At 40.3% G+C, this 26,834-nt stretch overlaps 1 protein-coding gene across 1 annotated transcript in view; it reads left to right on the forward strand.

Moving 5' to 3' along the window:
* The window catches only part of IQCA1 (IQ motif containing with AAA domain 1), a 143,506-nt gene that overhangs the window by 97,882 nt on the left and 18,790 nt on the right, over nt 1-26,834 (forward strand). The window contains exons 6-8 of the mRNA XM_018558266.1: nt 3,860-3,944; nt 9,731-9,868; nt 25,613-25,688. Of these exons, the coding sequence (XP_018413768.1) occupies nt 3,860-3,944; nt 9,731-9,868; nt 25,613-25,688 (299 nt within the window). The remainder of the gene's footprint in view (nt 1-3,859; nt 3,945-9,730; nt 9,869-25,612; nt 25,689-26,834) is intronic.

Here is a 26,834-nt window from a genome sequence, read left to right on the forward strand (position 1 = left end):
TCAACTTCTCCTTTTCTTGTTTCTACTGAATGTTGTATAGGAATGAATCAGCAGAGGAAGGTCTAAGCACCACACTCCAGAGAAACAGAAAACCCAGCATGCAGCTGGAAAGGGGCTTTTTTAGGTGCACAGGTAAGGCCTTCAGTTAAAACAGGGCAAACTTTATTAATCACATAAAATGTTAAAACAATGCAGATTAAAAAGGGGACTAAGCTTCCACAGCTAGTCTATACACCATTAATAGATATCTAGTTCCATTGTGTCATAAATACATTCCAGTCCATCAGAATGACATAGATATTGATGCCAAAACACTGCAGCTTCCTCAACACGTTTCGCCGGTAACGGCTTCCTCAGGAGAGTATTTCGGCAAGCTGTGATATACAGTATTACAAATAAACCATATTTGCTGATGAGTTTCACAATTAGTATAACAGAGATTGTGAACATTAAAGTTTACTTTAACATCTTACTGTGAGCCAGTATGGAATGAACATGAAGTCAGATAAAAGGCACGTCCAGACGACGGCTCCCCCAGGGTACGTAACCACAGTGCAGGGAGCGCAACCAGGATTGCATCCAAGGGAGAAGTCAGTTTCCATCCACTGGCTGCTTAGGCAGTGATCCTGAGGTTATGCTCCCTGTACAGCAGTTACAGCAGGTGAAATGCGTTGAGGAATTCTGATGGACTGGAATGTATTTATGCACAATGGAACTAGTTATCTATTAATGGTGTATAGACTAGCTGTGGAAGCTGTGGAAGCTTAGTCCCCTTTTTAATCTGCATTGTTTTAACATTGTATGTGATTAATAAAGTTTGCACTATTTTAACTGAAGGCCTGTTTCTCTGGTAGATCTTGTTTCTGCTGAAGGTTATAAAATTAATGAGGGTAGCTGACTGGTTGCTCAGGAAAGCACAGTTTACATTTTCCTCACAGTGTTGATCATAGTTCCACTTCCACAGTCCACTATAGCAGCATTCTTCCACCTGACTAAATCACCCAGTTGCAGCATGCCAGCCATTCTTATAAAATCCCATGTGTTTAGAGTATGTAATAAGAATAAATATTTTGAGATTTTTTTTACACGCAACTATTGATTGAGACCAATAGTTATGGGCACTGAACCTGATATCCGGTTTTAGGGTGGCTCATTTCACTTGCATGGTCCTAAGGAGCCACCCTTGTGTGTGCTACTAAGCTGTGTGTGCCCCCCAAACACTCAGGCACAGCAAGGCAAGCCACTCCCATGCTCCCTGTTTTCTGCTTCTCCTTCCTTCCTTTTCCAAGCTAGTAGATGCTGGAGACTGCTCTGTCCCTTATGATCTTGGACTGAACAGAAAGTTCAGTTGAAGCTGAGCTGAGAGAGTTGGAGCTAGCTGTTTGGAAACATGATGGCTGTAAGCGCTTGGTCAAAAATGTAAAGAAATTCTTTCCTGGACAATGTGCGGTATATTTGTTTGATCTAGATTCATTATTGAAAAACAATTTGAGAGTTTAATACTACCTTAATGGGGTTAAATTGACAATTGATTTTGACCGTAGTGACAAGAAAAAGGAGCAGGATGGAAATTTTCTCTCAAACAAACAAAACTCTAACAGAAAATACGGTTTTCATTAGATAAACTAAATTCATTCCAAAATTAAGAGGGTTATTGACAAAGCTAGCCGAAGATTCAGCCGTAGCTTCAGCTGATCCTTCAGCTAGCTTCGGTTGCAGGAGCCCTGCAACCGAAGGGCTGCTGTACGGGCTAATCACCATAGCCCGTAGAGCTCCCAAATGCAGCCGAGAGGCTCAGCCGAGCTGAAGGCATATGCTTCGGCTCGACTGAGCCGAAGTGACAGCTGCCCAGTTGTAATGACAGATCAGCGTCCCCAAATGACCTGGGAACGCTGAACTGTCATTAAACAATGACAACTGGGTGGAGCCCAGTTGTTATTCATTGGTCAGGACCTGCTAGAAGACTCTAGCAGGTCCTGGCTAATAGGAAACAGTCACTGCTAGCTCTGCCAATTTTTTTTTTTATTTTTTTTTTTTTTTTTTTTTTTTTTTTTTAATTTGTTATTTATTTACATTTTAAATATTTTTTTATACTTTTTTCACTGATTTCCTAATTTGCTTGGTACCACGGAAGTACCGAGCAGAATAGCCAAGCCGAATGTCGCTCGGCGGCATTCGGGTATTCACTCACTGCTGTTCGGCCCCTATGTGAATATGGGCGAACGGCAGTGAGGGAGGTGCCGGAGCTATGGCTCAGCCCATCCAGATGTTGGTTCAGCTGAGTCGTAGTCCTTCTGCACTTCGGCTCAGCCAAGCATACAGAGCATGTTCGGCTAACCGAAGTGCAGCCTAAACCAGCCGATGTACGGCTGAAATCAGCCATACAAGCCTGAAGTGAATAGCCGAACAGCGTTCGGCTGACTTCACTTTGGATGAGTTATTCACTAGGCAGCTTTGTGAATAACCCTTTAAATGTTGAAATCAAACGAAATTTGGAACGGCATCCTACAAATCTCTGATGGCATTATCGAATGTTCTGATGAAATTTTTTTGTATGAAAGTTCTATGAAAATCTAACAGCTTTACAGTAATGCTTATCACTTGATCACTTTGAATTATCTATTCTCTTTTTAGCTTTTCTTTTTTTCTCAGTATTTCTGTTGTAGATGTTGGTCAAAATAATTAATTGTGGTTACTGTTAAAGTTTCAGCTGGCCCAGAAAATATATTTTTAGAGAGTCAGCTAAGATGAGGCTTATGCAGGAATATGAATATTCTTGCCTAAAGTACAGGCCTAAAGATTGATATTGTGCCCTTGTCAACTGCCTAACCTTGCACATTCAGAAGAAGGGAGGCCGTGCGTGAGATCAGGCAGCTGACAGGCCAGCAACTGTTAAACCTTAAATGATCACTGACCCTCTGATTGCCTTAGCAATGGCAGCTCCCATATTTCTATCTTGACATGTGCCTTTTAGAATTTGGATACATGCCACTGACTTGGATTATCCAGTTCATTTTTTATAATTCTAGAGATCTGAATGCAGATCTGTGCATTTGACGTTCCATGTCCATTCATTTGCTATGGCCATTTTGAGTCGGGTCTCACTCTTACTGTGGAATTTTCTATTTATGTTGCCACACTGTTAGTTGACATTACATTGTGAATGTACATAGCCAGCATCAGTGAAGGCGATATTGCTGCAATGTCCAAGTGATAGGAGAAGGTAATAGGTAGGCTGACCCACCAGCATCCACACATGAAAATATTTTGATATCACCAAATCTACATTTATTTTAAAGGACCACTATTGCAATACCATTGTGATTAATTTATGTGGATCATGCATGTACTGATTATATTAATTGAGGGAGATTTATCAAAATGGGAGCAGACATAATCTGAAGCAGTTGTCCATGGCAACCAATCAGCTTCTATCTTTCATTTTAAAAGCTTAACTGAACAAAATGAAAAGATAAGCTGATTGGTTACTATGGGAAATTGCTCCAGATTCCATCGGCTCCATTTTTGATAAACCCTCACCACTATATTTATTTTTTTTTTTATATGTTTCCTAAAATTTACTGTCAAATAAACTGCAAAGCAACAGAGGTAGAGATAGAGGGTGGAACAAACTATAACACAGCCAGAGGTGCTTACAATGGTTACAAATTGTTACTTGGTTTAATTCTTAAACAAATCTGTCACTGCAACTGCCCAAATAGGTCTTTTGCATTTGAACATTTTAAAAGGGTGACTTAAATAACTAGCATTAGATTCTTTCTAATTTTTGGTCATAGGGTCTTATCTCTATTTACTGATTAATAGTAAAGATGCAAGCTATGTTTTTGTCTATTTTCAGACATGCTACAGGAAAATTCCCTGACTTCCCTGATGAAGAAGATGGTGGATCCAAGACTATCTTTGCTCAGAAGACACCAGAAGAGGTATTAAACCACCATAAAGCATCTTATACTGTATAGACTGTATGGTGCTTCTACTTCTACTTTCCAGTATAAATTGTGAAATACGTAGATTAGAAAAAAACTGACAAGGCTGAAAAATACCTGATACAATAATTGTGATTAAATGCAGGCATTTTGTGTCACCTGCAAATACCTGTGTTAGTCTTTAGATCCATCCCTGTGTCACTTTGCAACACCATGTGGCATCTAACCCCAAGCACTACAAGGGGCATTGACTCGTGCCTAAGTGAGGATTAAGCCTTTTCACTTACTGGTGCTATGCTACCTCCACTCCCCACCCATCATTAGAATTCCTGGATGGCCTCTTGAAGTTATGGCATTTGACAGCTACAGCCAGGGATTAATGGCAGTAAGGGGATGGGCCTAAATTTGACTTGGTCAGTTGGTCCGAGACCCTTATGCTTTAAGACTGTTGATAAAAGTTTTAGAATAGGACAGGTTTAGTTTAAGCTCCAACCATTACTGACACTAAGCCACACGTGGTTGTTCACCTTTCAAATGCCAAGGCATTACACAGGTGAATTATAGTGAGGGGTTTTAACAGGTAAGGTCAGGGCTTACCGTAGACCCACAGAGAAATTGGGGCCCTGTCTACAGCTTAGACCTATGATCCAGGGGGCTTTACAGGGATTGGGTACTGGTGGGCACCACAAGGTGCCTGCACTTTAGCACTATTGTTACCATAGGCACTTTAGAGAACAGTTTGGCTTCACTTTAAGAAAAGGGGTAGGAGGGATCTGTGTTTAGAGAAGACTGATTTATTTCTACTTTATTTTAGCTGTCAGCTGTCACTTTGTATCACTACACAATAAAAGATTGGAAGTGATACCAGATACAGCATGACGATTCCATCCATGGCCCCCTGCAAGCCATTTCCTTTCATTTGCAGAGGTTTATCGTCACTGTATCTGCAACTTTGTGGAAAAGGATCCTAATCCCTCTTGTGCATGTTACTGCCCTGCTCCAGCTTGGTCTTTGTACTCTGGCTCCTGTCTTTGATCCTTGGAGCGATAATAAGTATCAAATGTTAGCACATGACACCGAATACCCCTGAAGGGAGGTGCCTACACTGCTAAGTCCAGTCAGGAGTTTGCCGCCATGTCAGAGTCTAGCTCTGAAATTTCTGATCACTTCCAGCCTGAAGCTTTCATTTAAGAGACAAATTCTTTCCAGATTTTGATATCATTATTTAATTAATTGTAAAGGTTTGGGCAGATGTTATATGCCATCTCGAAAGACCACTAAAAAAAGGACTATTGTGTTACAAATGTCCATGTTAAACAGCATGTTAATAATAACCTGTCTGTATCCTGCTGTCAGTGCATCATCTGCTAACAGACTGTAGGGTCTGAAAACATCAGTGGACACAGAATGAGAATGGAGAGCAGTGAAGATGAAATAAATGTATGTTAAACTCTGCCAAGGAGGCAGAATATGTATCATACATATTGTGTCCAGACGGCAGCAATCCAGAAGATTCCCCCTTCAAACCGCTAAGCTTAAGATGAAAACCTAACATTTAACCACATAAATAATCCAATAATATAGTAAATAAAGCAGAAAAGCAAATGAAAGACATATGTATACCTTTGCCCTGTAACTAGGGATGTCCTATGGTATGTTAGTTATCTTGGCTAGGACACTGTATGCATTCTTAGCGATAACTGACAAACTACTAGACTATTCTGGTCTTTATATTTAAGTAGTTCATACATACAAGCACCCGCTTTGGACAGTAAATGTATTATCATTTAAAATAAGTCCAACTCTTTTAAAAACCTTTTTGTGAATACTATAAAGAAAGGGTTAGGACCTCTGTTTTTTACAGCAACCTCTACCTCCATTGGGGAGATTTTTAAATCTATTTTATCTTGGTAACACCAGGACAAGAAGTGAGAGAAAGGGGGTACACAGGGACAGGAAGGCACACGTAACAATGAAAACTTGACAGAGACTCTAAATTTAGACTATGCAATAAAAATGTATATATATTCTTACATACATACTTACCATTCCCCCAGCTTCCATAATGAGAGGGATGTCGTCACGCTTGATCCAACATGATCCTAGTAAATGCTGAGTAGCCAAAATCTTGCAGGATGAAGCTACAGAACACTACAGGAGCATATTCTCCCAAGATTTGGATTACTTAGCAGTTCCCAGGTTCTAGTGGATGGAATGTGATGTTTCCTTTCTATAACTTTTTTCCCCTACAAGTTTTGTTTTTTTGTTTGATTATTTATTGCAGATTTTTGGCATTAGACGAAGACACATTAAATAAGTGGACCTTGCAAAGTCCACTTAAGGAGCTTATTCACATCAGCATGTTTTAGTAATGTGCAGTAAAACAAGCCCATCACTTCAAAATGTGCTAACACGCCATGCTCACTGTAGGTCATTGCGGTGCTGTTCATGCTAAAAGGCACCTAAAAGGCACCTCTTTGTATCTCCAGAACACAGCTGTGTTATGTCACACCCACAATGCTTGATGCGCATTGCAAAAACAAAATGCAGCAGGACCTATTTTTTCACATGTGGACGTGAGTTAAAGTCCATTTTTTTTTTTAAGTGCACACCTCAGTGCACAAAAAATCATGCATTGTGACACACTACATTCTGGGGTTAATAGGTCCTGAAGTAAAATGTTTTTGTTGCTGCCTCTGTTCCTATTTGAGGGATTTCCCATTTCTTGAATGAAATCCAAGTTACACTGCGCTCAAGTGAATGATCTATTTAAAATGTGATACAAATATAACAAGTTTTGTCTTTGATGCAGTTTTCTCAGAAACCACTACATTCAAATGTGGGATATAATAAAGTGATAAATATCTACAAGAAAATAAAATCTTTCTGAGAAAACTGCATCAAAGACAAAACTTGTTAGATTTGTATCACATTTTATATAGATCATTCACTTGAGCGCAGCGAAATTTGGATTTCATTTGAGCTAATTTGTGTGTATTCCATACAAATTGAACACAGCAGATGGGTGTATCACTATCACCATAGCGCAGGTCCATTTGTACATATTTCCCATTACTTCCTATCCCTTTGACCCCTGTCATTGGTATGAGAAGTGGGGTTCATCTCCCCAGTGGGATTAAAGGAAACTGAGAGAAACATGGAGGCTGAAATTACTAATTATGCATCTGCTAGGTATTTATTATTTGTATTTATATAGCGCTGACAATTTAGGCAGCGCTTTACACAGTGCACATTCACATCAGTCCCTGCCCTCAAGGAGCTTAAAATGTAAAGTCCCTATCTCGCATGCATAGATTAAAAAAAAAAAATGTGTCATATAAGTGGAACAAGTATGCAGATAAGGATGTGACTTTCCTAATGTGTATACTTGTTTAGTTCAGTGACTCAAAACCCAGTCAGTGTGTAATAGCAAAAGAACTAGCATCATCACAGGGGACATCAGTGGTCTGTTAGGAAAAGAAAAATCGGTTTTGCCTGAATGTTTTTTCCTGAACTTGGGCTTTAAATGTAACCCGTTATTTTAGGTATGTGCTTAAATAGATAAAAACAGATAGATTTCTATGATGCCGACTGGTGAAAAATGTGATCCATCATTAGGCACCAAGAGAAAATAAATGTATTTCTATTTGTGCTTGGATTCATTTATAATTCAGCAAAGAGAGTGTTTTTAGGGCAGTACACAAAAGGTGACAATTATTTAATATTGTATGAGAAAGAAAGGTGAAACTGATCTCTTATTTGTATGGGAAGACAGGGCTGGAAATCAGGGCATCATTTGTCCCCAAGGCCAATATTAAAGAGGACTGACTTTTCCGGTCCAAAATAATTTTATTGAAAAGGTCTTCAAATAGGTAACAGATATATTGACGATTACTCAGAATGGGAAGGTAGTAGTCTTATGTGGTATATTTAGCTTTAAGGTGTTAAAAAATCTTTATAAAAACTGTAAAAGTACATTATAAACATAGGGGTCTATTCACAAAGCTGCCGAGGGCAGCCGAGTGAATGACCGATCAGAAATGAAGTGAGCCGAACACCGTTCGGCTATTCACTACTTTTTGTTTGTGTTTGAAACATGAAGCTTTAAAAAAAGCTGTCAGTCTTTCAAGCCCTGGAAACCTAAGCAGGGGTGGTCAAACTACCCTTCTCACCAATTTCACCATAAATAAAGTGGGTTTGGGATGAAAACAAAATTACAGGCATTTATTGCTGAACATTGAAGATGTCCTTGTTAAAGATAAGCATAGCAGCTGCAGCTGGATCACAATATATAAATATTATAAGGCCACTGTAAATCAGACCAAATAAAGATCACTCTTGTTACAGCTTGTCTGAGTCCATTCAAGTCCTCATTCCATTTTTCTAAGCCCTGATGAAGATGGAGTGGTGCTGTCCCTTAAATGCATTGACTGTTTTTTTATGTTATTCAAATGCACACAATTAAATGCGCTTTGGGATCTTTCCTCATGTGATTTAGTGCCCATTTCTGTATGTCTACACTTTAAAGATTAACAAAGCAGAAGAGTGAAGGAAAGGTAATTATATGGTAGAGAAGGGTTTGAGAATTGAAGATAAACTCAGAATTTAAAGAAAGTCTGCAAGAGAAGAATGCTTAGACCTGGGACAATTTATCAGTTAGGCATGGCATGGTCATTTGAAATAATTATTGTCATGGTACAGAGCAGTGTGGAGAACCCTTGCCTGACTTTCACTGATTACTCAGCAAGAGCAGCATGAGAAGTAGAAGTTAAAAGCAAAAAGAATTCCTACATTATGTCTGTTCTACAGCACTATGGTCATTGAGAATCTCACGGACTAAAGAATGCCTATACCTACTATAAAAAGGAACTTTCATCGTAAGTATATTGAAATAAAAAAAAATATTCTGCCAATGTAAAGCCTAGGTATGCGGACATCAATACATTTGTGTTAGTGAGAAAAACCAGAGCATTATGGGAAAATGTGGGAAAGTATTCAGAGCATACAAGCTCCACAAAGATGGCTTTAACCTCCCTGGCGGTATTCCCAAGTGTGGCTTAGGGTTAATTTTCAGTACCAAGAGCGGTAACCCCGAGCCACACTTGGGATTGCGCAAAAGTGTCACTTACCTTGTCCCTGCGAGCCCGCTGTGTGCGCTGATGACGGCATTCGTCTTTCAGTTTAGTTTTCGGCATCACAGCGGGGGGTGGAGCCGGCGGGAAATTCAAAAGTGCAAACATGACATTTACACAGAATCCACACAATACAATGTAATCTGCTATAATTACATATATGTATCAAATTTTTAACTTCAATTTTGTCCCTGGAGCTTTGTCCAGTGCCCTGCCTGCATTTTACTGTACTCTATTGACTGTGGTACGGATCACGCAGCGCCCCAGAATTCCCATTTACTGGACCATTTTTTTATTATTATATTATAATTTTTATCATTATTTATAATTATTTATTATATTATAATTTATGATTTCGTGTTTCAAACTTTATCATACCCGGGATGTCTACCGGACTCATGTTTGGACAGATTTAGGTGAGTTATTCCTAAGATTTACTAAAAATTACAGGCCTACAATATAAAACAACAAATTGCCATGAAAAATAATGTACCGCTTTGGCATGCTAAAATCCTGCATAATCAGACCGCCAGGGAGGTTAATGTGATGTGATATTTTGCACTATCCAAATATTGCATATCTAAATGTGTTTGAGTTATGAAAAATGTCATGACCCGCAGAGCATCATTCTTTCTTATATTTATCTTTCAGGTTGCTGCTGAGCTTGCAGCTAAAGAGGAGGCCAAAAATAAAAAGAAAAAGGAAAAGGGGAAGAAAGAAAAAGGGAAGAAGAAGGGAAAGAAGGAAAAAGATAAAGCTAAAGGGAAGAAGGGGAAAGGCAAAGAAGAGGTAAGAAGGCAGCTGTTCTGTGACACGTGACAGCTCAAAATGTTGTGCTGCTGCTTCTCAGTCTCAGATTTTATGGGCACAGCAGACATATGCAGCATAAAAACTCAAGTAGCTGGATCAAATGCCGTCAGAAAGACATATAATAGCAATACGGGACCTTTATAAGCAGTGTGTGTATGTTTCATACTGATAAAGCGTAAAATTTGAAATCCACTCTGCGTGACTTGGGTTGTATAACTACAGCAAAAAACATCTGTTATATCTGAATCCAATGGCTCTAATGTTTTAAAGTGGAACTCTGAATGAACAGCTAAATACATGGCTTCTGATTTACACTCTTCTATCACAATGCATAGCCATAAAAAGTACTCCACTATATCTTGGTTAAAATTCCTCTGTCATGTGTCAGCTCATTGAGCTATGAATCCCCATAGAGATAATGCTGATGATTCTTCAATCAGACTGAAGGTAAAGAGGTGATACAGAAGCTGAAAAGCGTAACCAGAAAGTAAGAGTGCCTCCTGACTTGATCTGCAGTGTGGAATAGATTTTTCAATCACAAATTTGGCTGAACAGAAATTTAAATCTCTTATCAGGTGCAACAGTCACTACATATGCATCAACGTTGCATAATTAGCTTTCCACTTTGAAGCCCCTTTGGTTGATTAATGCCATATGGTGATTAATGCCATATTACAGGAACACCAGTATAACCATAGGTGGTAAAACCAGACCATGCAATGTTAGGGTCAATGTGATGGTAAATGACCAGAATATATAATATGACATTACTCACCCACAGCTGGGCTTTAAAGTTCTGAGTCACCTCTTTACCTTCAGGCTCATTGAAGAATTACAGTCAGCATCATCATTGCATATTCTGATTGAACTGAATTGAGACACTGGAAGCTGAACCAAGATACAGTGGATTCATTTAAGATAAGAATGTATCCATTACTATGCTAATAGAGTGATGCAATGTTAAAGAAGAACTTTTCCTGAACCTTTGCAGTGGGGCTACCCCCGCACTGCAAGGGCTTAGTGCTCGTTTTTTTTCTAGGTGCTAAAATAACAAATATATACTCACCCGAAGCTCTGAGCCGGCCAGCTGTCACAGCGCTCTCTCAAGCCTGTCTCATCCTCCGCTCCAGCATTGGAATGTTCCTCAACATCCTCATGTCTATACATTGTGTATAGACATGAAGAGTTACGGGACCTCAGACTGCTGCACAGGAGGTGGAGAAAGGCTCCAGGGACTGGTCTAAGAGTAACCTGGCTTGGAGCATTGGGTGAGTATAACTTTTTAACCTTGACAAAAACTAACAGTTAACTCTTCCAGTGTAGGTGTAGCCTCACTTCAAGGGTTAAAAGTATTTTTTTCCTGGAGTCACAACATAACACAGCTTCCAACATTTTAAAGTAATTTCCAGGGTAACGTTACTGCTGGCCTATCTAGGCTAGTCACTCACAATACTTTTGGAGAGGATAGCTGTGGTCTATTTACTAAATTATGTTGTAAAATTGTAATTTTCAAATTGTTAATGCAAACATCCAAGATAACACAAGGAGAGAAGAGATATAGTGCCAAACCTTTGCCTGATATTTGGACGTAAAATAATTTTAGAGGCTACAGCAGGCATAGACCGGCAACCAAAGTTTTTTTTATGATAGATTCTCTTTAAACTGCAGATTGGAGGATCCAAAGTAAATATAAGTAACAATCTACTCTCTTTTTAAGAGTTCTTTTTTTGGGAAGCAGCATTGGCAGACTTTTACAGTCTCTTTTGATCATCTTTATCCAGTATTGTACAGTCTACCAGCTCCTTATTTTTCAGCTGACTAGTGAGAATAGCAGTTCACACTTTTATGTCTGGACACATTGGCAGAACAGCATACTTGTTTAGACCAACCATAGACCATTCTAAACCTAGTGCCCAAACGGGAAAACTCTTTTTCATGCTTGACCACCTAAAAGAAAATAGATATTGCTTTAAATACATGCAATATATTTTTTTTTAAACATACTGGCATCTTTTTCATGTAACCATGTTTCATGTAACCAGTGCCCAGCTCTTGGTTTTGTGTTCCACAAAATGTATTGTATCCCATTCCCATACTGTTCACCACACTCATGAAAGTAAACTTGGAGATATATTACCACTGAATCAGGAGATACACATTTCAAAGCACATAGCATTTTGGGATTGATAAAGTTAGTATTACAAATAATTGAAATAACTATCAGTAAAAAGACTCCCAATGTTAGAGAATCAGAACATACCAGTAGACAGTTCATGTCAAAACTTTTTGGACAATTTATTTATTTTTGGTATTTATATAGCACTGACAAGTTACCCAGCACTTTACTTTTACTGTACATTCACATTAGTCTCTGCCCTTTGAGGAGCTTACAATCGGAGGTTCCTATTTCACACACATACAAGGGCCAATTTAAACAGGGGACAATTAGCCTTCAAGCATGTCTTTGGAGTGTGGAAGGAAACCCACACAAGCACGGGGAGAACATGCAAACTCCCTGCAGATAGTGTCCTGATCAGGATACGCAGCAGGAACCCCAGTACTGTAAGGCAGAAGTGCCGCACGCCCATTCCCCTTTCCATCCAAAATGTTTAAAAAAAACTGTCTGAACCTAGTCTGTGTGTGATGGTGAAAATAAATGATATAACATTTATATTACTTGAAGTTTATTCATTACTTCACAATAAACAGGTTGTGGACTTGATGCTATTTTCAATCACGTCGACAGATGACAATGCACTAAAGACTTTGTACAGTAATTTATGATAAGAAGAGCACATATTTTAATAGAGTGATGCATTATGTATCTGCAGTATATGTACAGTATATGTATGTGGATATAGCACAATGTATGAGGGGGTAGGTGGTCAATACAGAGTGCAGTACACGTTTTGTAAATATTCATGTTACTTGGTCCGGAGCACCATTCAGCTCCAGTCCGGGAATATTGGAACAAATACTAATTGCTATCTGTGGCTTTAAACTTTTAGTCTGCTTCAGGCAATTTTTTTTATTGCTAAAGCCTACTATTAGGATCTGTTTTTACTGCTGCCAGATTGAAGCTGAAGGGTACTTTAAAGCTGGCCATACACTGGTCATATTTTTAATTTTACTTTTGTCTCGTGACTGCAGCCAATCAGATATATTTGCTGTTCGTTTATCCTGACAGTGGCACACTTGCCTCTGTCAGAATGCAATAGCTCAGCTAGGGGGCATTTCACCATCCATGCTGTTACTGTGGATGGTGGAACTGAGAGTTTTTTCTTGGGGCTGAACAAGAAAAATCTCATAGTGTATGGCCAACCTAGGGGCTTCAGTAAAGCTAACTTACGCGTTTTAAAGTTTTCCTCAATGCTTGCCACATCTGATGCTTTTGGGGCCATATGATATAGCTTTTTTACTATTAATATTTTTACTTTGTTTTTATTTGGCATATAGTCACATTATCCATTGAAATGCCCTTCTAAAGCATGTGTGACTGTAAAACTATATGGAATAATATGCAACACCAGCTTTGCAGTACAAAATCTGAATTGCTTATCTATTGTGAAATAGTACCTCAAGGTTTTTTCAAGTGGTCTGTTGAATATATATAAACTCTATAAATACAGTTCACAGAGGCCTGTTTCCAGTAAAATGTCCCAAAATAATTCTGGTAAAGCTGCTGTGGATGTTCTGCAATGGCCACTGGAATTGGCTGGGATGAGTGATCTACATGCAAGATCCTATGCTGGAAAGGATTTAGAGACAGCGAGTCTTTTCAGAGTACTGCCATAGGGGACAAGATCATTATATTATGCTATCAAAATGTGTTAACAAGTAACGCACTCTAATCTGGTCCACATGTTGTGTGTCAAAAACATCAAATTTGCCCCATTAAGCATTAATTCCATCTGGCATTAGTGTTTAGCATCAAGCAAACTTGATCCATCAGTGCTTTGGTTCATAGTAAATGTTTCACTGATGGAAATCTGCAACCTTTGTGTATAGTGTTGAGGCCACATAAAGCAATTCATGGCCATTGTGCAGGCTGCCATACTGACTGGACTAACTTATTTCTTTTTTTTTAATGGTCAGAACTAAACAATGTATTTAATGTCATGTTAATTTAATATATACTGTAGCATATTCAAATTTAAAGGATATTAGTTTCCTCGATCCATTGTTTCTTTGATGAGTGAAGTCTGTGGTTTTATGAGCTCAGTTATATAACTCAGTAAGGGTTTATGTCGAGGGGTGTTCTAGTCAAATGCTGCGTTTTTCATTCAAAGGCATTTAACCCCATTCAAATGGAATACGCAAAGCTTGTCAAGCAAAGGCTTCATTTGACCTGCTTTGCCTGCAGTTCAAATGCACCTTAATAAGACATTCAGAGAAACACAGCTCAATGCCAACAGGTCAGTAACAGCTCTGATCTGCCATGTGTAGTGCTCAGCTGAAGTCAATGTGATTTTGCTGACATGCATTTAATGTGCGTTCCTAATGCACATAAAATGAAGGAAAACAACGCCAGTTGACATGAGACCTTGATCAGAAAATCCAATCAAGGAAGCAGCTCTTTTATGCTAACTTATAGTGATCTGGAATAATACAACAATTTAAAATGTATACATTTAAAAAAAAAATAGCCAAAATAAAACTGAACCAAAGCCATTAAAGATTTCCTTCAATCATGTATAATCTTGACTTTTTCCGTCATCATGAAGTTTTTACACACATTGCAAACAATGAAGAATTCGATGAAACCACTCATCCTGCACCAAAACGGAAGAAAATTTGGAAGGTATCCCAAATGATTGTAAAGAATTTCCAACAGAGCTATGTGCCAGAAAGAGACATCAGCATAGATAAAGGTCTAATGGCCTACAAGGAAAGGCTCAGCTGGGTTCAATACATAGCATCAAAGAGAGTACGATTTGGCGTAAAATCCTATATGCTGTGCGAATAATCAACTGGCTACATTTGGAATTCAGTCATATACACTGGAAAAGGAACACAATTCGATCCAAAATACAGCAACTATGGAATGGCAACATCTTCCGTTCTTTCTCTCATTGAGCCATTGCTAAATCAGGGCTATTGTGTAACAACGGACAACTTTTACACATCTCCAGAACTATGAGTTTCTTCTGCAACACAAAACAAATGCCTATGGAACCGTTAGGGCTAATCAGCGCAACATGCCGCCAATGTTTGGCAATAAGAAGCTGAAGACTGGAGAAATGGTTGCCTGGCAGAAAGGCAAAATGATGGCACTGCGATGGCGCGACAAGAAAGATGTGTGCCTAATTAGTACAGTACATAATGCATCCACTGCTATGGTACGCACGAAAGGGGGGAGAGAAGTCATGAAGCCACAAGTAGTGATAGACTACAATAACACCATGGGAGGTGTCAACAGAGCCGACCAAGCAATGAAATTCTACCCAGCAATGCGGAAACAGCAAAATAAGTACTACAAGAAGATCTTCAGGCATCTTCATGAGCAGTGCTTGTGGAATGCCTGCGTTCTGCGTCCGCTGGAAAGTTGCCGAACGAATCTTCTTGAACCACCAAACACCATCAGTAAATAGAGCTGGACGTCGTGCTGTTGGCGTGTCAACCCAGAACGCCTGATTGGTCGTCACTTCATGGACCACATCCCACCAACAGAGGAAAAGTTAGCACCTACAAGGATGTGCGTGGTTTGTTGCTCGAAGCGCGATGACAGTGGGAAAAAAAATCAGAAAAGAAACCAGGTTCCATTGTCCTGATTGTGACGTCGGGCTTTGTGCTGTCCCATGTTTCAAAATCTATCATACCCGAGATGTTTACTAAAGCAATATGCAGTGTCTAGCATTACAGTGACTAGTAATATTGCACCCTTGTTTGGACAGATGTCAGTGTTTTTGGTTTAATTACATTATTTAAATACATTTATTATTATTATTATTATATTATTATTTTGTATCATTATTTCTAATTATTTATTATATTATAATTTATGATTTCGTGTTTCAAACTTTATCATACCTGGGATGTCTACTGGACTCTTGTTTGGACAGATTTAGGTGAGTTATTTCTAAGATTTACTAAGAATTACAGTCCTACAATATAAAACAACAAATTTCCATGAAAAACAATGTACCGCTTTGGCATGCTAAAATACTGCATAATCAGACCGCCAGGTAGGTTAAACCATTTGCCAAATAGATGCCCAATCACACAGTGCATTCATATCTGCTTGTAAGATGGAGGCATCCTGTAAGGACTGTATCCCACTACATAACGTGGTATAATCTGCACACACAGAAATAGTACTTTTAATCCCCAACTCTATATCATTTATAAAAAGATTAAACAGTAAGGGGCCCAGCACTGAACCTTGGGGGACACCACTAACAACCTCAGACCATTCCGAGTATGAGGCATTGATCACCACTCTCTGAATACGATCTTTAAGCCAGTTTTCTCTCCAATTACAGACTAAATACTCTATACCTACTGACCTTAACGTATACATTAGCCCCCTGTTTGGAACTGTGTCAAACGCTTTTGCAAAGTCCAAGTATTTTATATCCACAGCAATTTCCCTGTCCAATTTATTACTCACTTCCTCATAAAAAGAAAGTAGATTTGTTTGACAACTTCTGTCTTCTGTGAATCTGTGCTGACTATCGCTTATAATATTATTTTCAAGCAAAAACAATTGCATGTGATCCTTGATCAAACTTTCAAGTATCTTCCCAAATATTGAAGTTAAGCTTACAGGTCTGTAATTACTTGGTAAATACTTTGATCCCTTTTTAAATATAGGCACCGCATTGGCCTTGCACCAATCCATCGGTACCAAGCCAGTCATTAGAGAGTCTCTAAAAATTAGATACAATGGCTTTGAAATTATACTCTTTGAGGACACGTGGGTGTAAGCCATCCGGTCCAGGTGCTTTGTTCACCTTAATTTTGTCTAACTGTGTCTGGACCACATCATTATTCAGCCATTATGGTTCATTAGCGACTATGGCACTGACTTGAGTTACATCCTGTTCCTTTCTGCAGAGCGGCAGAAAGTATTTAATAGATTTGCCTTCTCTTTGTCCCCAGTTACCAACTCTGATTTATCTTGTAAGGGGCCTACATGCTCAGACCTGGCTTTTTTTTACTAATACTATATTTATATATTTTTGGGGGTTAATCTTGCACTCTTTTGTAACCTGTCGTTCGTTTTGAATCTTTGCAATCTTTATTTCCTTTTTACATATTTTGTTATATTCTTTGTAGCTTTCAAATGACGACAGTGTTCCTTCATTTTTATATTTTTTAAATGTCCTTTTCATATTCTTTATGGCTTTTTTAACATTGGATGTGAGCCATATGGGTTTTACGTTTAGCCTTAAACGTATTGCTTACAGGAATATATTTTGCTGTGTGTTTGTGAACAACTGATTTGAAACATTCCCATTTTTGTTTTGTGGTTTTTGATGAAAATATTCCCTCCCAGTCTAAGTCTTTAAAGAGCAGCCCTCAGCATGGGAAAATTTGCTCTCCTGTAGTTAAGTGTTTTTATTTTTCCAGCATGTGCATGTTGTTTACAACTTAAGTGAAATGAAATCATATTATGGTCACTGCTACCCAGTTGTTCTTTTATATGAATATTTGTTATATGAAGAGCATCATTTCTAGTTGGGGCTTCTACATACTGCACAATAAATCTGACATGCAATAAGTTTCTAAATGTCTGCCCTTTTACTGTTCCAGCAGTGCCATTATGCAAATCAATGTCAGGATAGTAAAAATCTCCCAATAATACTTCTGTCCCCACCCTTGCAGCCCTTTCTATCTGTGAGCTGAATCTCTATCTCCTCATTAACACTGGGGGCCTGTAACAAACTCAAAAAATTCCCTTTACATTATGCATACCAGTATACAACTCCACCCATAATGCCGCAGCACCATCACACTCACCATCAACAAAGTCCTCTTTCACACTCACTTTAAGATCACCTCTCACAAAGAGACAAACACCGCCACCTTTTCTTTTTACCTGGTCTCTCCGAAAGAGAGCATAGCCAGGAATATTAACAGTCCAATAATGTGAAGAACAAGCCAATTATATCATAGTTCTCATGCACCAAAGCTTCCAATTCTCCCATTTTGCTGTGCAGACTTCTGGCATTGGCGAACAAACAATTCAAGCCATTTTTAAATTATTCACTTGTAATAGCTGTATCTTTTTTGTAGTACAATTAGTACTATGATCTCCAATGTTTGTTTGCAACATGGGAATCTCCTATCCAGTTCAAATTCCCTCCCCCCTTGTTCCCCTGTTCCACCCTCCATTATAGTCTGACACCTGTTTGACTTATCTGCCCCATTATATTCTAACTCTCCCTTCCCCCTCAATCCTAGTTTTAATACTCCTCCGACCATCCCATGAACCTCTCCCCTAGCACAGCAGTCCCCCTTCTATTTAGGTGCAGATCATCTTTAGCATATAGGTTGTACCCCAATAAAAAGTCAGCCACGTGCTCTAGAAACCCAAAGCCTTCCCTCTTACACCAGGTCTTTAGCCATGCGTTTAGCTCTCTAAGCTCCCGCTGTCTTTCCTGTGTTGCGCATGGCACAGACAATATTCCAGAAATTGCATTATCAAAAACAACTCTAGTGTGTATTCCTATTACAATGTTGATGTTATAACAGGATGATATATGCTGGGACTTTAGAATTCCTTTAAGCCTCAGTTCAGGTATCATTGTGATATCAATATGCACATAAGTTGGCAAACCATGACATGAAAATGTTAAATACCTTTCCTTTTTGACCCTAAGATACTGTTGATTGCATTATCGAAAACAACTATAGTGTGTATTCCTATTACTTTAGAGCTCATTGAAATAAATATCCCGCTAATATATTTAGCTAACATTTAGTGCATTTACTTCATATAAACTAACTGGACACTGACCTTTATTAACACAGCAGGCTGAATATTCATGACTTCCCATGCAAACCCCTCCTTGTGTTATTTGCTTTAAACTAAAACAAGCCTCTGCTATAAAACATCTAACAATATTATTTTATTTTAAAAAAAGCTTTAAATGTGTAACTGAATTGTGATTTTACCCATGGAGATCTGTGCAGTCATGATAAAATGACTTGTATACCATAGATATGATGTGATTCCATTAGCTTCAATGTGTGTTAAAGTGGTGCTTGGTTCAAAGAACAGTGAACAGTGTGACTCGCTTTGCTGAATGACACAAGCTGGCTACAGAGGGGATTCTGGCTCCGGGGACGTGAAGGAAACACAGCCAACGTGCCGAGAAAGTGGGCCCTGCAGGTCAGAGGAAAGATGTGGTTACAATTTGATGGCAATCTCTGAAAATATGCATTTAATCAATGTGTAACCATAGTCTTCTCCCCATCCGCCCTCCCCTCCGGCCCCAGAAATAACAGAAGATCGGCTCCACACATCCCCCTCAAAGGACTTGGATTATTAAGGGATTATTATTAGAACTTTGTTGCCATACACTTTTCCACATAAACGTGTTTTTGTAACAATGGTAGTGACATGAAACAAATTGGCAGCTGGCACCTTGCCTTTTTTTCCGTATACTTGCCCCATAAAAAATGTGTCTACACTGTGCGACCTCTGACATTTGGCTCAGCACTGCGGCTAGTCTGTCTGATGTCCTTTTCCTTTCTTCTGAAACATTTTTTAATGTAAGCCTTATATGTATAAATTAAAATATATGATGCGTGAGTGGTAAAGCTATTCCCTTTCATATATTAAAACATTCTATTTTTTGTGCAAGAAATAATGTTTGAAAAGTGTAAAGTTACTAGGATATCACAGTGATAAAGTTATATGCTTGCATAGATGCTTACTTTCAGGATGGGTTTCTTGAGGAAAGTTGTGTACAAGGTTTGTGAAGTGAAAATAGAGCCTTGACTTGAACACCATATGGCCCAGAAAAGGCATTGCTTTCACTTTAACACTGTGGCTAGATGACTACCTCATCTCTTATGTCCACTGTTAGAATACACATTACTGTGTTTATAGCAATAACTCCTGCAGTATACATTTTCAGTCACTAGATGGCAGTGTTCTGTTATATCTATGGTATATACCCTGTTGTATTGAATAAGGTAGAAAATAAAGCTGTAGCTTCCATCCTGTTGTCAAGCCATGAGCAGCATGCATATCAGACTGTGTGCTTGTGTTTCTCTGTGAGGCTGTGCAAGAAGTACCAACATACACTTTGTAGCTAAAGGCACACCTGCAATTGTCAGCACCCTTGGCTTCTGTATGTAGCCACGTGTCAAACACCCAGGCTCAGATCTTTTACTACAGCAGTGTTTCTCGGCTTTTTTTTCAATACCCGCACCCTTTAAAATTATGCAAAACCTTAAGGCACTCCAGACTACTATGTAAAAACATGTTTAAAAACAGCATACGGCCCCACCAAAATCAATACCAGGCCTTTACCCCAGATAGGGGTCTGGTATGAATTTTAGGAGAGAACCCACTCAAAAACACAACAAAAAAGGGATTCCCCCAACTCAGAAAGGCCTCTTCACATCAGAGCCCCCACGTTCACATCAGAATCCCCCTTTCACATCCAAGTCCCCACTTTCACATTAAAGTCCCCCTTTACATCAGAAGCTCCCGTCTTTCACATCAGAAAACTCCCACTAAAACTAGGAGCAACTTCACATTAGAGCCTACTCCTTTTCCATCAAGAGCCCTCTTCATATCAGACACCCTGCCTTTACATCTGGAACCCCCTTCACATCTGAAGTCTTCTTGCACCATGGAAAGGCATGATGCTGTGCAAACATTTTGAGGCACCCCTGAAGTAGCCAGTAGGCACCCCAAAAACTGACACATTCCCATATCTGTCCAATAGCTACATACAGCACTTTAGGATACCTGCCTTCTGCTTAAATAATGTTGCTTTACCCATATCAGTGTATTTTTTATTGTACAGTCCTATTAATAAACGTCTGCCTATTACTATAATAGCATGCTAATGTTCAGTTTCAGATTATTAGCCCATGTATTTTGATGCAGGAGCATCAGTACAAATGTTCTTGTAACATGGGCCACTAATAAAAGCATCAAGGAGTAGTCTGTTTATGATTTTTTAGAGTCGCTGTAAGAATACATAAAACCTAAACGTATTTTATCCTAAACTAAAAAGTGAACTGTAACACCTGATCTTCAGTCGAACCCTAAACCTCAGCTTAAAGTAGCACAAATACAAAGGGGTCTATTCACGAAGCTGCCGAAGGATCTGGCCGTAGCTTCGGCCGATCCTTCAGCTAGCTTCGGCCCCAGGACCCCTTCGGTTCAGTAGTATTCACAATAGCCTGTACAGCTCCCGATCATGGCCGAGCGGCTCAGCCGAGCCGAACGCATATGCAACGGCTCGGCTGAGCCGTGCTGAAAGCCGAAGCTGACTCACTGCTTTTCGGCATCTTTAAGAATAGCCCGCACAGCAGTGAGAAGCCTGCCGGAGGTTTGGCTCAGCCGATCCAGATGTTGGATCGGCTGAGTCGAACTCCTTCTGCACTTCGGGGACGGCCGAACATGCTGAGCATGTTCGGCCGACCCGAAGCCACGCGTAGCAAGCCGATGTACGGCTGATTTCAGCCGATGTACGGCTGATATCAGCCGTACCAGCCTGAAGTGAATAGCCGAACAGTGTTCGGCTCACTTCACTTCAGATCGGTCATTCACTCGGCTGCCCTCGGTAGCTTAGTGAATAGACCCCTAAAACGTTTTCTTTTTTGGGAGGGAAGGAGGTTGGATAGAATAAGAGAGAGTATAACCCCTGACAGCTAAGTTTTTTTGCCATCTGTGTCCCATTGGGGAGGTTAACTTTGACTTCCTGTCCAAAAGTCAGAACAAGAAGTGAGAGAACATCACTCCAAAGGGAGGAAAATCCCCGGTGGTAAGCAGAGTCACAAGAGTCCCCCCTATTCCTGTTATGATGCCAACCCAAAATGTTAGCTTTTCTTTCACTTCCAGTGATAACGGTCACCAGGACAAAGAAAAAGAGAGGGTGACTCTCCCTGTTGGGGGCCCACACACAACAATAAAAACCTGACAGGTGTTCTATCCAAAACTAAAAAAAAAGTGTTGGCTTCATCTGCACTTTAACACCTAACCCTAATGCTGGCAGTATAATATTCAATTTTGTGGCAATTTGAACCACTTTCAATTGCAAAAACCAGTGAATCTAGGAGGGCAACCTACCATCAGAGGTTTGGGACATTTGCCTTAATCCATTTGGTAATTTGTGTGATTGAAAGTAATCGAAATGTATACAAAACTACCTAAATGCATGGCCAGCATACCCCTAACCCTACATTTCAACCTGGATTTCTAACATTGGAACAAAAACACCCTTTGTATGACGTAGGGTGTGATATGTAATAAAGCACATATCTCAGGATCAAAACTAAAGGAGCTGTAATAATAAAATTTAGGTGATATCACTAGCTGTTCTCCCTGTAGAAAACAGATTGTTAACTCTTACTTTATGAGATAAATCCCTGCTGAAAATTGTGACATGTTCTGCACTAAAGCAAGCAGTGCTCTAATTAAATGTACACAGCTCCATACGTGAATCATAAATCCGTGTAATCACACCTGGTGCCTATCTTACCCACCATCAGTGCTCTCCATGAATGAACTTGTGAACCTTTATTACTACCCACTTATCAACTCAAGAACCAGAGTTGTCACCCCGTCACGCATGTTATTCTCCAAAATATTACTAATAAGTGAAAACAAATCTAAGATATTGTTTGGTGTTACGCAACCTTCTCCACAGAACTGCAGTTAGTTTCCATGGGAATAACATTCACAAGAAAGTTGTGTAGTGATGCAGTGGTAACCACGGGTGCAAATAACCATATAATTCAAGTTAATTGCATTTACCTCTAACAACCATCCAATTATATTATGCAAACTGCAGGCAGGTGCAGGACAATTGTGACAACATCTGTTTGTAGCAACACAACCGGCTATTATGTTGTCTCATTGTTACATAAGGTATGCGATGAGGTATATAGATGTGGGGTCATCCTAAGGGGAACATTTTAGATAGTAAGCTCTCACGGGCAGGACCCTCCTTACCATCTTGTCTTGATTTGTAATGTCCTCCTTTTATTGTTGGCGCTATATAAATCCTGTATAATGATAATAATAACAACTAAATCTTAGTATGTTTTACATAATTGCTGTGCTATCTTTTTATGATTATATTTTTTCTAGTGGTTATCAGAAAGTGCAGTGACTATCTTTGCCGAATGACTGCCGCAGAAGAGTAGTTGCAGGATAGGCTACCAAGAACGTGGGGGAGTCTGAGTTGATGAGGGAGGCCTCTCTAGCAGCTCTTGTCTGAGAACCCCTGGGAATAGAATAGGTGTGCAAGGATAAGAGTGGCACGAGTGCCGGTAAGAAGTGAAGCCCAAGACTAGCCAGATCACCAACGGTCTGGCAACGAGGTTCAGGAACAGCAGGCAAAATGTAGTAGTGAACAGGCCGAGTCAGCAACTTGCGGAGAGCGAAATACAAAGCAGCAGACAGTAATGTGGTCAGTGCTGAGCCGAGATCAAGGAATCCAGAAGAGCAGAGGGAAGGATAAGCAAGCCGGGTCGGTAACAGATCAAGTCGAGATGCAGAATACGGGGCACAAGCGCAGGGAACAGCTGAAGACCAGTCAGCATTGGAAGCAAGAATGTCACAGCCTTAAATACCCTGTTTGGCACCAAAGTCTGCAACAGGCCTGTGCACATGTCCATGTACATGCTGTGAGAGGTGCGCAAAGATGTCTGCGCAGAGGTGCGTGGCAGTACACAGTTCTATGAACCAAACTATGCCCACATGCCCAGAACCATGGGTGCAAGGGCTGGTCCTGGCTTACTGACAGCCAGGTTGTGACCTCACTTTTCACCACAGTCATTAGGTGATACAGTTTGTTCACCGGACCATCACCTGTTTGCTGATTGAACACTGAAGTAATATAAAAACATTAAAAAGGTCATCATTCCGCTTAGTATGTGCTCTCTTTCTGCAAACTTTAAAGGAGAACTATGAGGTGAGTGCTTTTCACTCACCTCGTAGTTCTAGCCGACCTGTGACAATGAAACTGTCACAGGTTGGCTCAGTAGATCGGGAGGTGAGCGAACACATACCGGCGTTCGCTCACTTCTCGATCTTGTCACAGCTCTCTGCCGTGACAGGGGAGGGGCTGGATTCCCCCTCCCACTCCGATCCGCCAGCGCTGACTGGCGGATCGGACGGGGGAGGGGGCGGGTACAGCTGGCTCTGCCTCTAGATAGGCAGAGCAAGCTGTCACTCACGCAGCTGGGCTGATCCAGACATAATTGTCGGGATCCGCTTCAGCTGCGGCGTCTCAGTATACTGAGAGCTGTAGCTCGCGGTATACTGAGCTTAGGGTGACGGGAGGACGCTAGTTTGTGTCCTCCCGTTATCCTAAGGCGAACTATGGGGAAAAGCCCTAACCCCATAGTTCTCCTTTAAGGGCTAGTTCACACCAAGCGCGTTCCAGGAGCAGAGCAGTTACAGAACGGATCAAAACTGCGTCCAATATATTCCAATGGTATTTTGGGCTTGAGTTCACACCGCAGCGTTCAGTTCCAGAGCATATAAAAAAACTGCGGCAAGCCCTATTTTACCTGTTAAGGAAACGCATGCAAACGCATCAAAAATGCATGCAAACGCCCTGGAACGCACAGAAAGCCCATCTTAGACTAAAACATTTTTAAAAAAATTTTTGTTACAAAAACGGCCCGGAACGCATCAAAAACACGGCAAAAAACGCGGCAGAATGCACTGCACTGCGTGTGCAGAAACTCATGCAGCTCTGGTCTGCATTAGGTGTCAACAAGCCCTAAGTGCATCCTGCTGTGCAGGGGTACAGAAAGCTAATATAAAGACAATAATTAGACATTTATATTAGCTACATATATAATGCATTTAAATGGTTGGGGTTAAATTGTCTACCTTTTTATTTAAATTGTATAAGCATTTTATTTTATTTTTTTTAAATCTTTATTTGGCAAAGAAAACAAATTGAATACACTACTGTCATAGAGCATAATGCTAAGGAGTCAGAACAGCAGAAGCTACTTACTTTTAGACTCTCTGCCTAACTGAAGGTCTGCACGGTGCCCTCTGAGCAGAACTGACAGGTAGGGAGATGGATAAACTATTTCTCTGACTCAATGATGCTGATTTACTAAAGTAATTGAGAATGTTTACTCAAAAAAATAGTGAAGACCCACTTCAATTGCTCAATCATGTGACAGTACAATAGGGTCAGTCTGGTAAACCTATACAAATGTACCTAGAGATCCACCTTCTGGCTAGAAATGTTAATGTGAAATCTTCATATTCATCAGAAACCAAAAAAGAAAAATTTTAAGACATTTATTTGCATCCCTGAATATAAAAAGAAAGCACATACTAAACACTATACATTCCCAGTAATCATAACTGAATCAAATAGGGAATCCATTACTATGCTACAAATAGACATGTTGCTTTGATGAGGTACAGAGCTGCGTTATGGAATAAATCCTTTTATTGAATAGTACAGTGCAGTCTTATTTGGTCTGCTGGTTAAAACATCACTGTAACAGATTATGCGTTTATATTTAAAAGCTGTGTTTTATTTGATGCATTTTTAGGAGCCGGATCCAGGCTGGAAAATGAACCCAAGCCAGTTCTTGCCAGACATAAGCACCGCACACCACACATATGAAGGTAATCCATCTTTGAATACTATTCTATAAAATGAAAGCTGACTTTTGGCTTAGGGCAGTGGTTCTCAACCTGTTTAACCTCAGGACCCACATTTGTCCTTGATCATTAACCTCTCGCCGTCCGCTCGTTAAGAAAAAACGGACGGACGGCAGACTCACATCAGCGGGTTGCCGTCGCGAGACGACATTTTTTTTACTGCTCGAGCGCGCCCCCTAGCACGCGCGCACGGGCAGGAAAGATCCGCTCGGGAGGGCGTCAGGAGAAGGAGGTAGGGAGATCAGCTCCTTGCTGTTCTCCCTCTGTAGTGTGAATGCAAACAGAGCTGAATACTAAAAAATGGCCTGGATGGGAAGGGGGTTTAACACCCCAGATGTCAACTGGTTAAGTTGTGACCCAGTTGCACTGCAATGGAATGCACGGCAGTGTGGGCTGCTGTGCTGTGACGGAGCTCCATCCATATGGGCATTGCTTGTACAGCTCCCATGCGCGCCTGTAGAGGTGTCGGGAGCCAGAATGTGATTTCAATCCGGTCCAGGCACCTCTACAGGACATGCGAGGAAGCTAGTAGCATTACACGCATGGATGCAGCTCCCTCGCGACCATACCCCCAGCCCACCCTACCTCAAGTCAACACTCAGAGCTGGGCAGCATATTTTGAATGGCTGCTCAGTGTAAGAATGGACAGTGCTGAGCTAGGGGGAGGCTAGGGAGCCTCTCACCTAGAAAAGTGGAAGGCATGCAGCGACCCACTGAACATGGGTAGTCCATGGTCCCATCGCACTCCTGACCGCGTGAATCCCTTCAAGAATTGGGTGCTGCGGTAGTCAACGGGTGGCAGCCGTAACAATCATGAGCTAAAGCAGAGACACCGGCACTCCAAATTTGCTAAATACATCTACCCTTCATCAGGTAAAACATATGTTTTACCTGATGAAGGGGATCCTTTGTGACCCCGAAACGTTTGTTGTTTTTTACCACGATGCACGTCAATAAATAGACGTATTTTGCATATATGGAGTGCCGGTGTTTAGCCCACTGAACATGGGGTCGCGACCCACTTTTATGTCCCGACCCACCAGTTGAGAACTAAGGGCAAGGGGAATACTTTCCACTGTTTGGGTGAGAATGGGCATGAAAGAAGGATTT

The sequence above is a fragment of the Nanorana parkeri genome, unplaced genomic scaffold, assembly GCF_000935625.1.
Source record: "Nanorana parkeri isolate BGI_ZX_2015 unplaced genomic scaffold, ASM93562v1 scaffold329, whole genome shotgun sequence".
Classification (NCBI taxonomy): Eukaryota; Metazoa; Chordata; class Amphibia; order Anura; family Dicroglossidae; genus Nanorana; species Nanorana parkeri.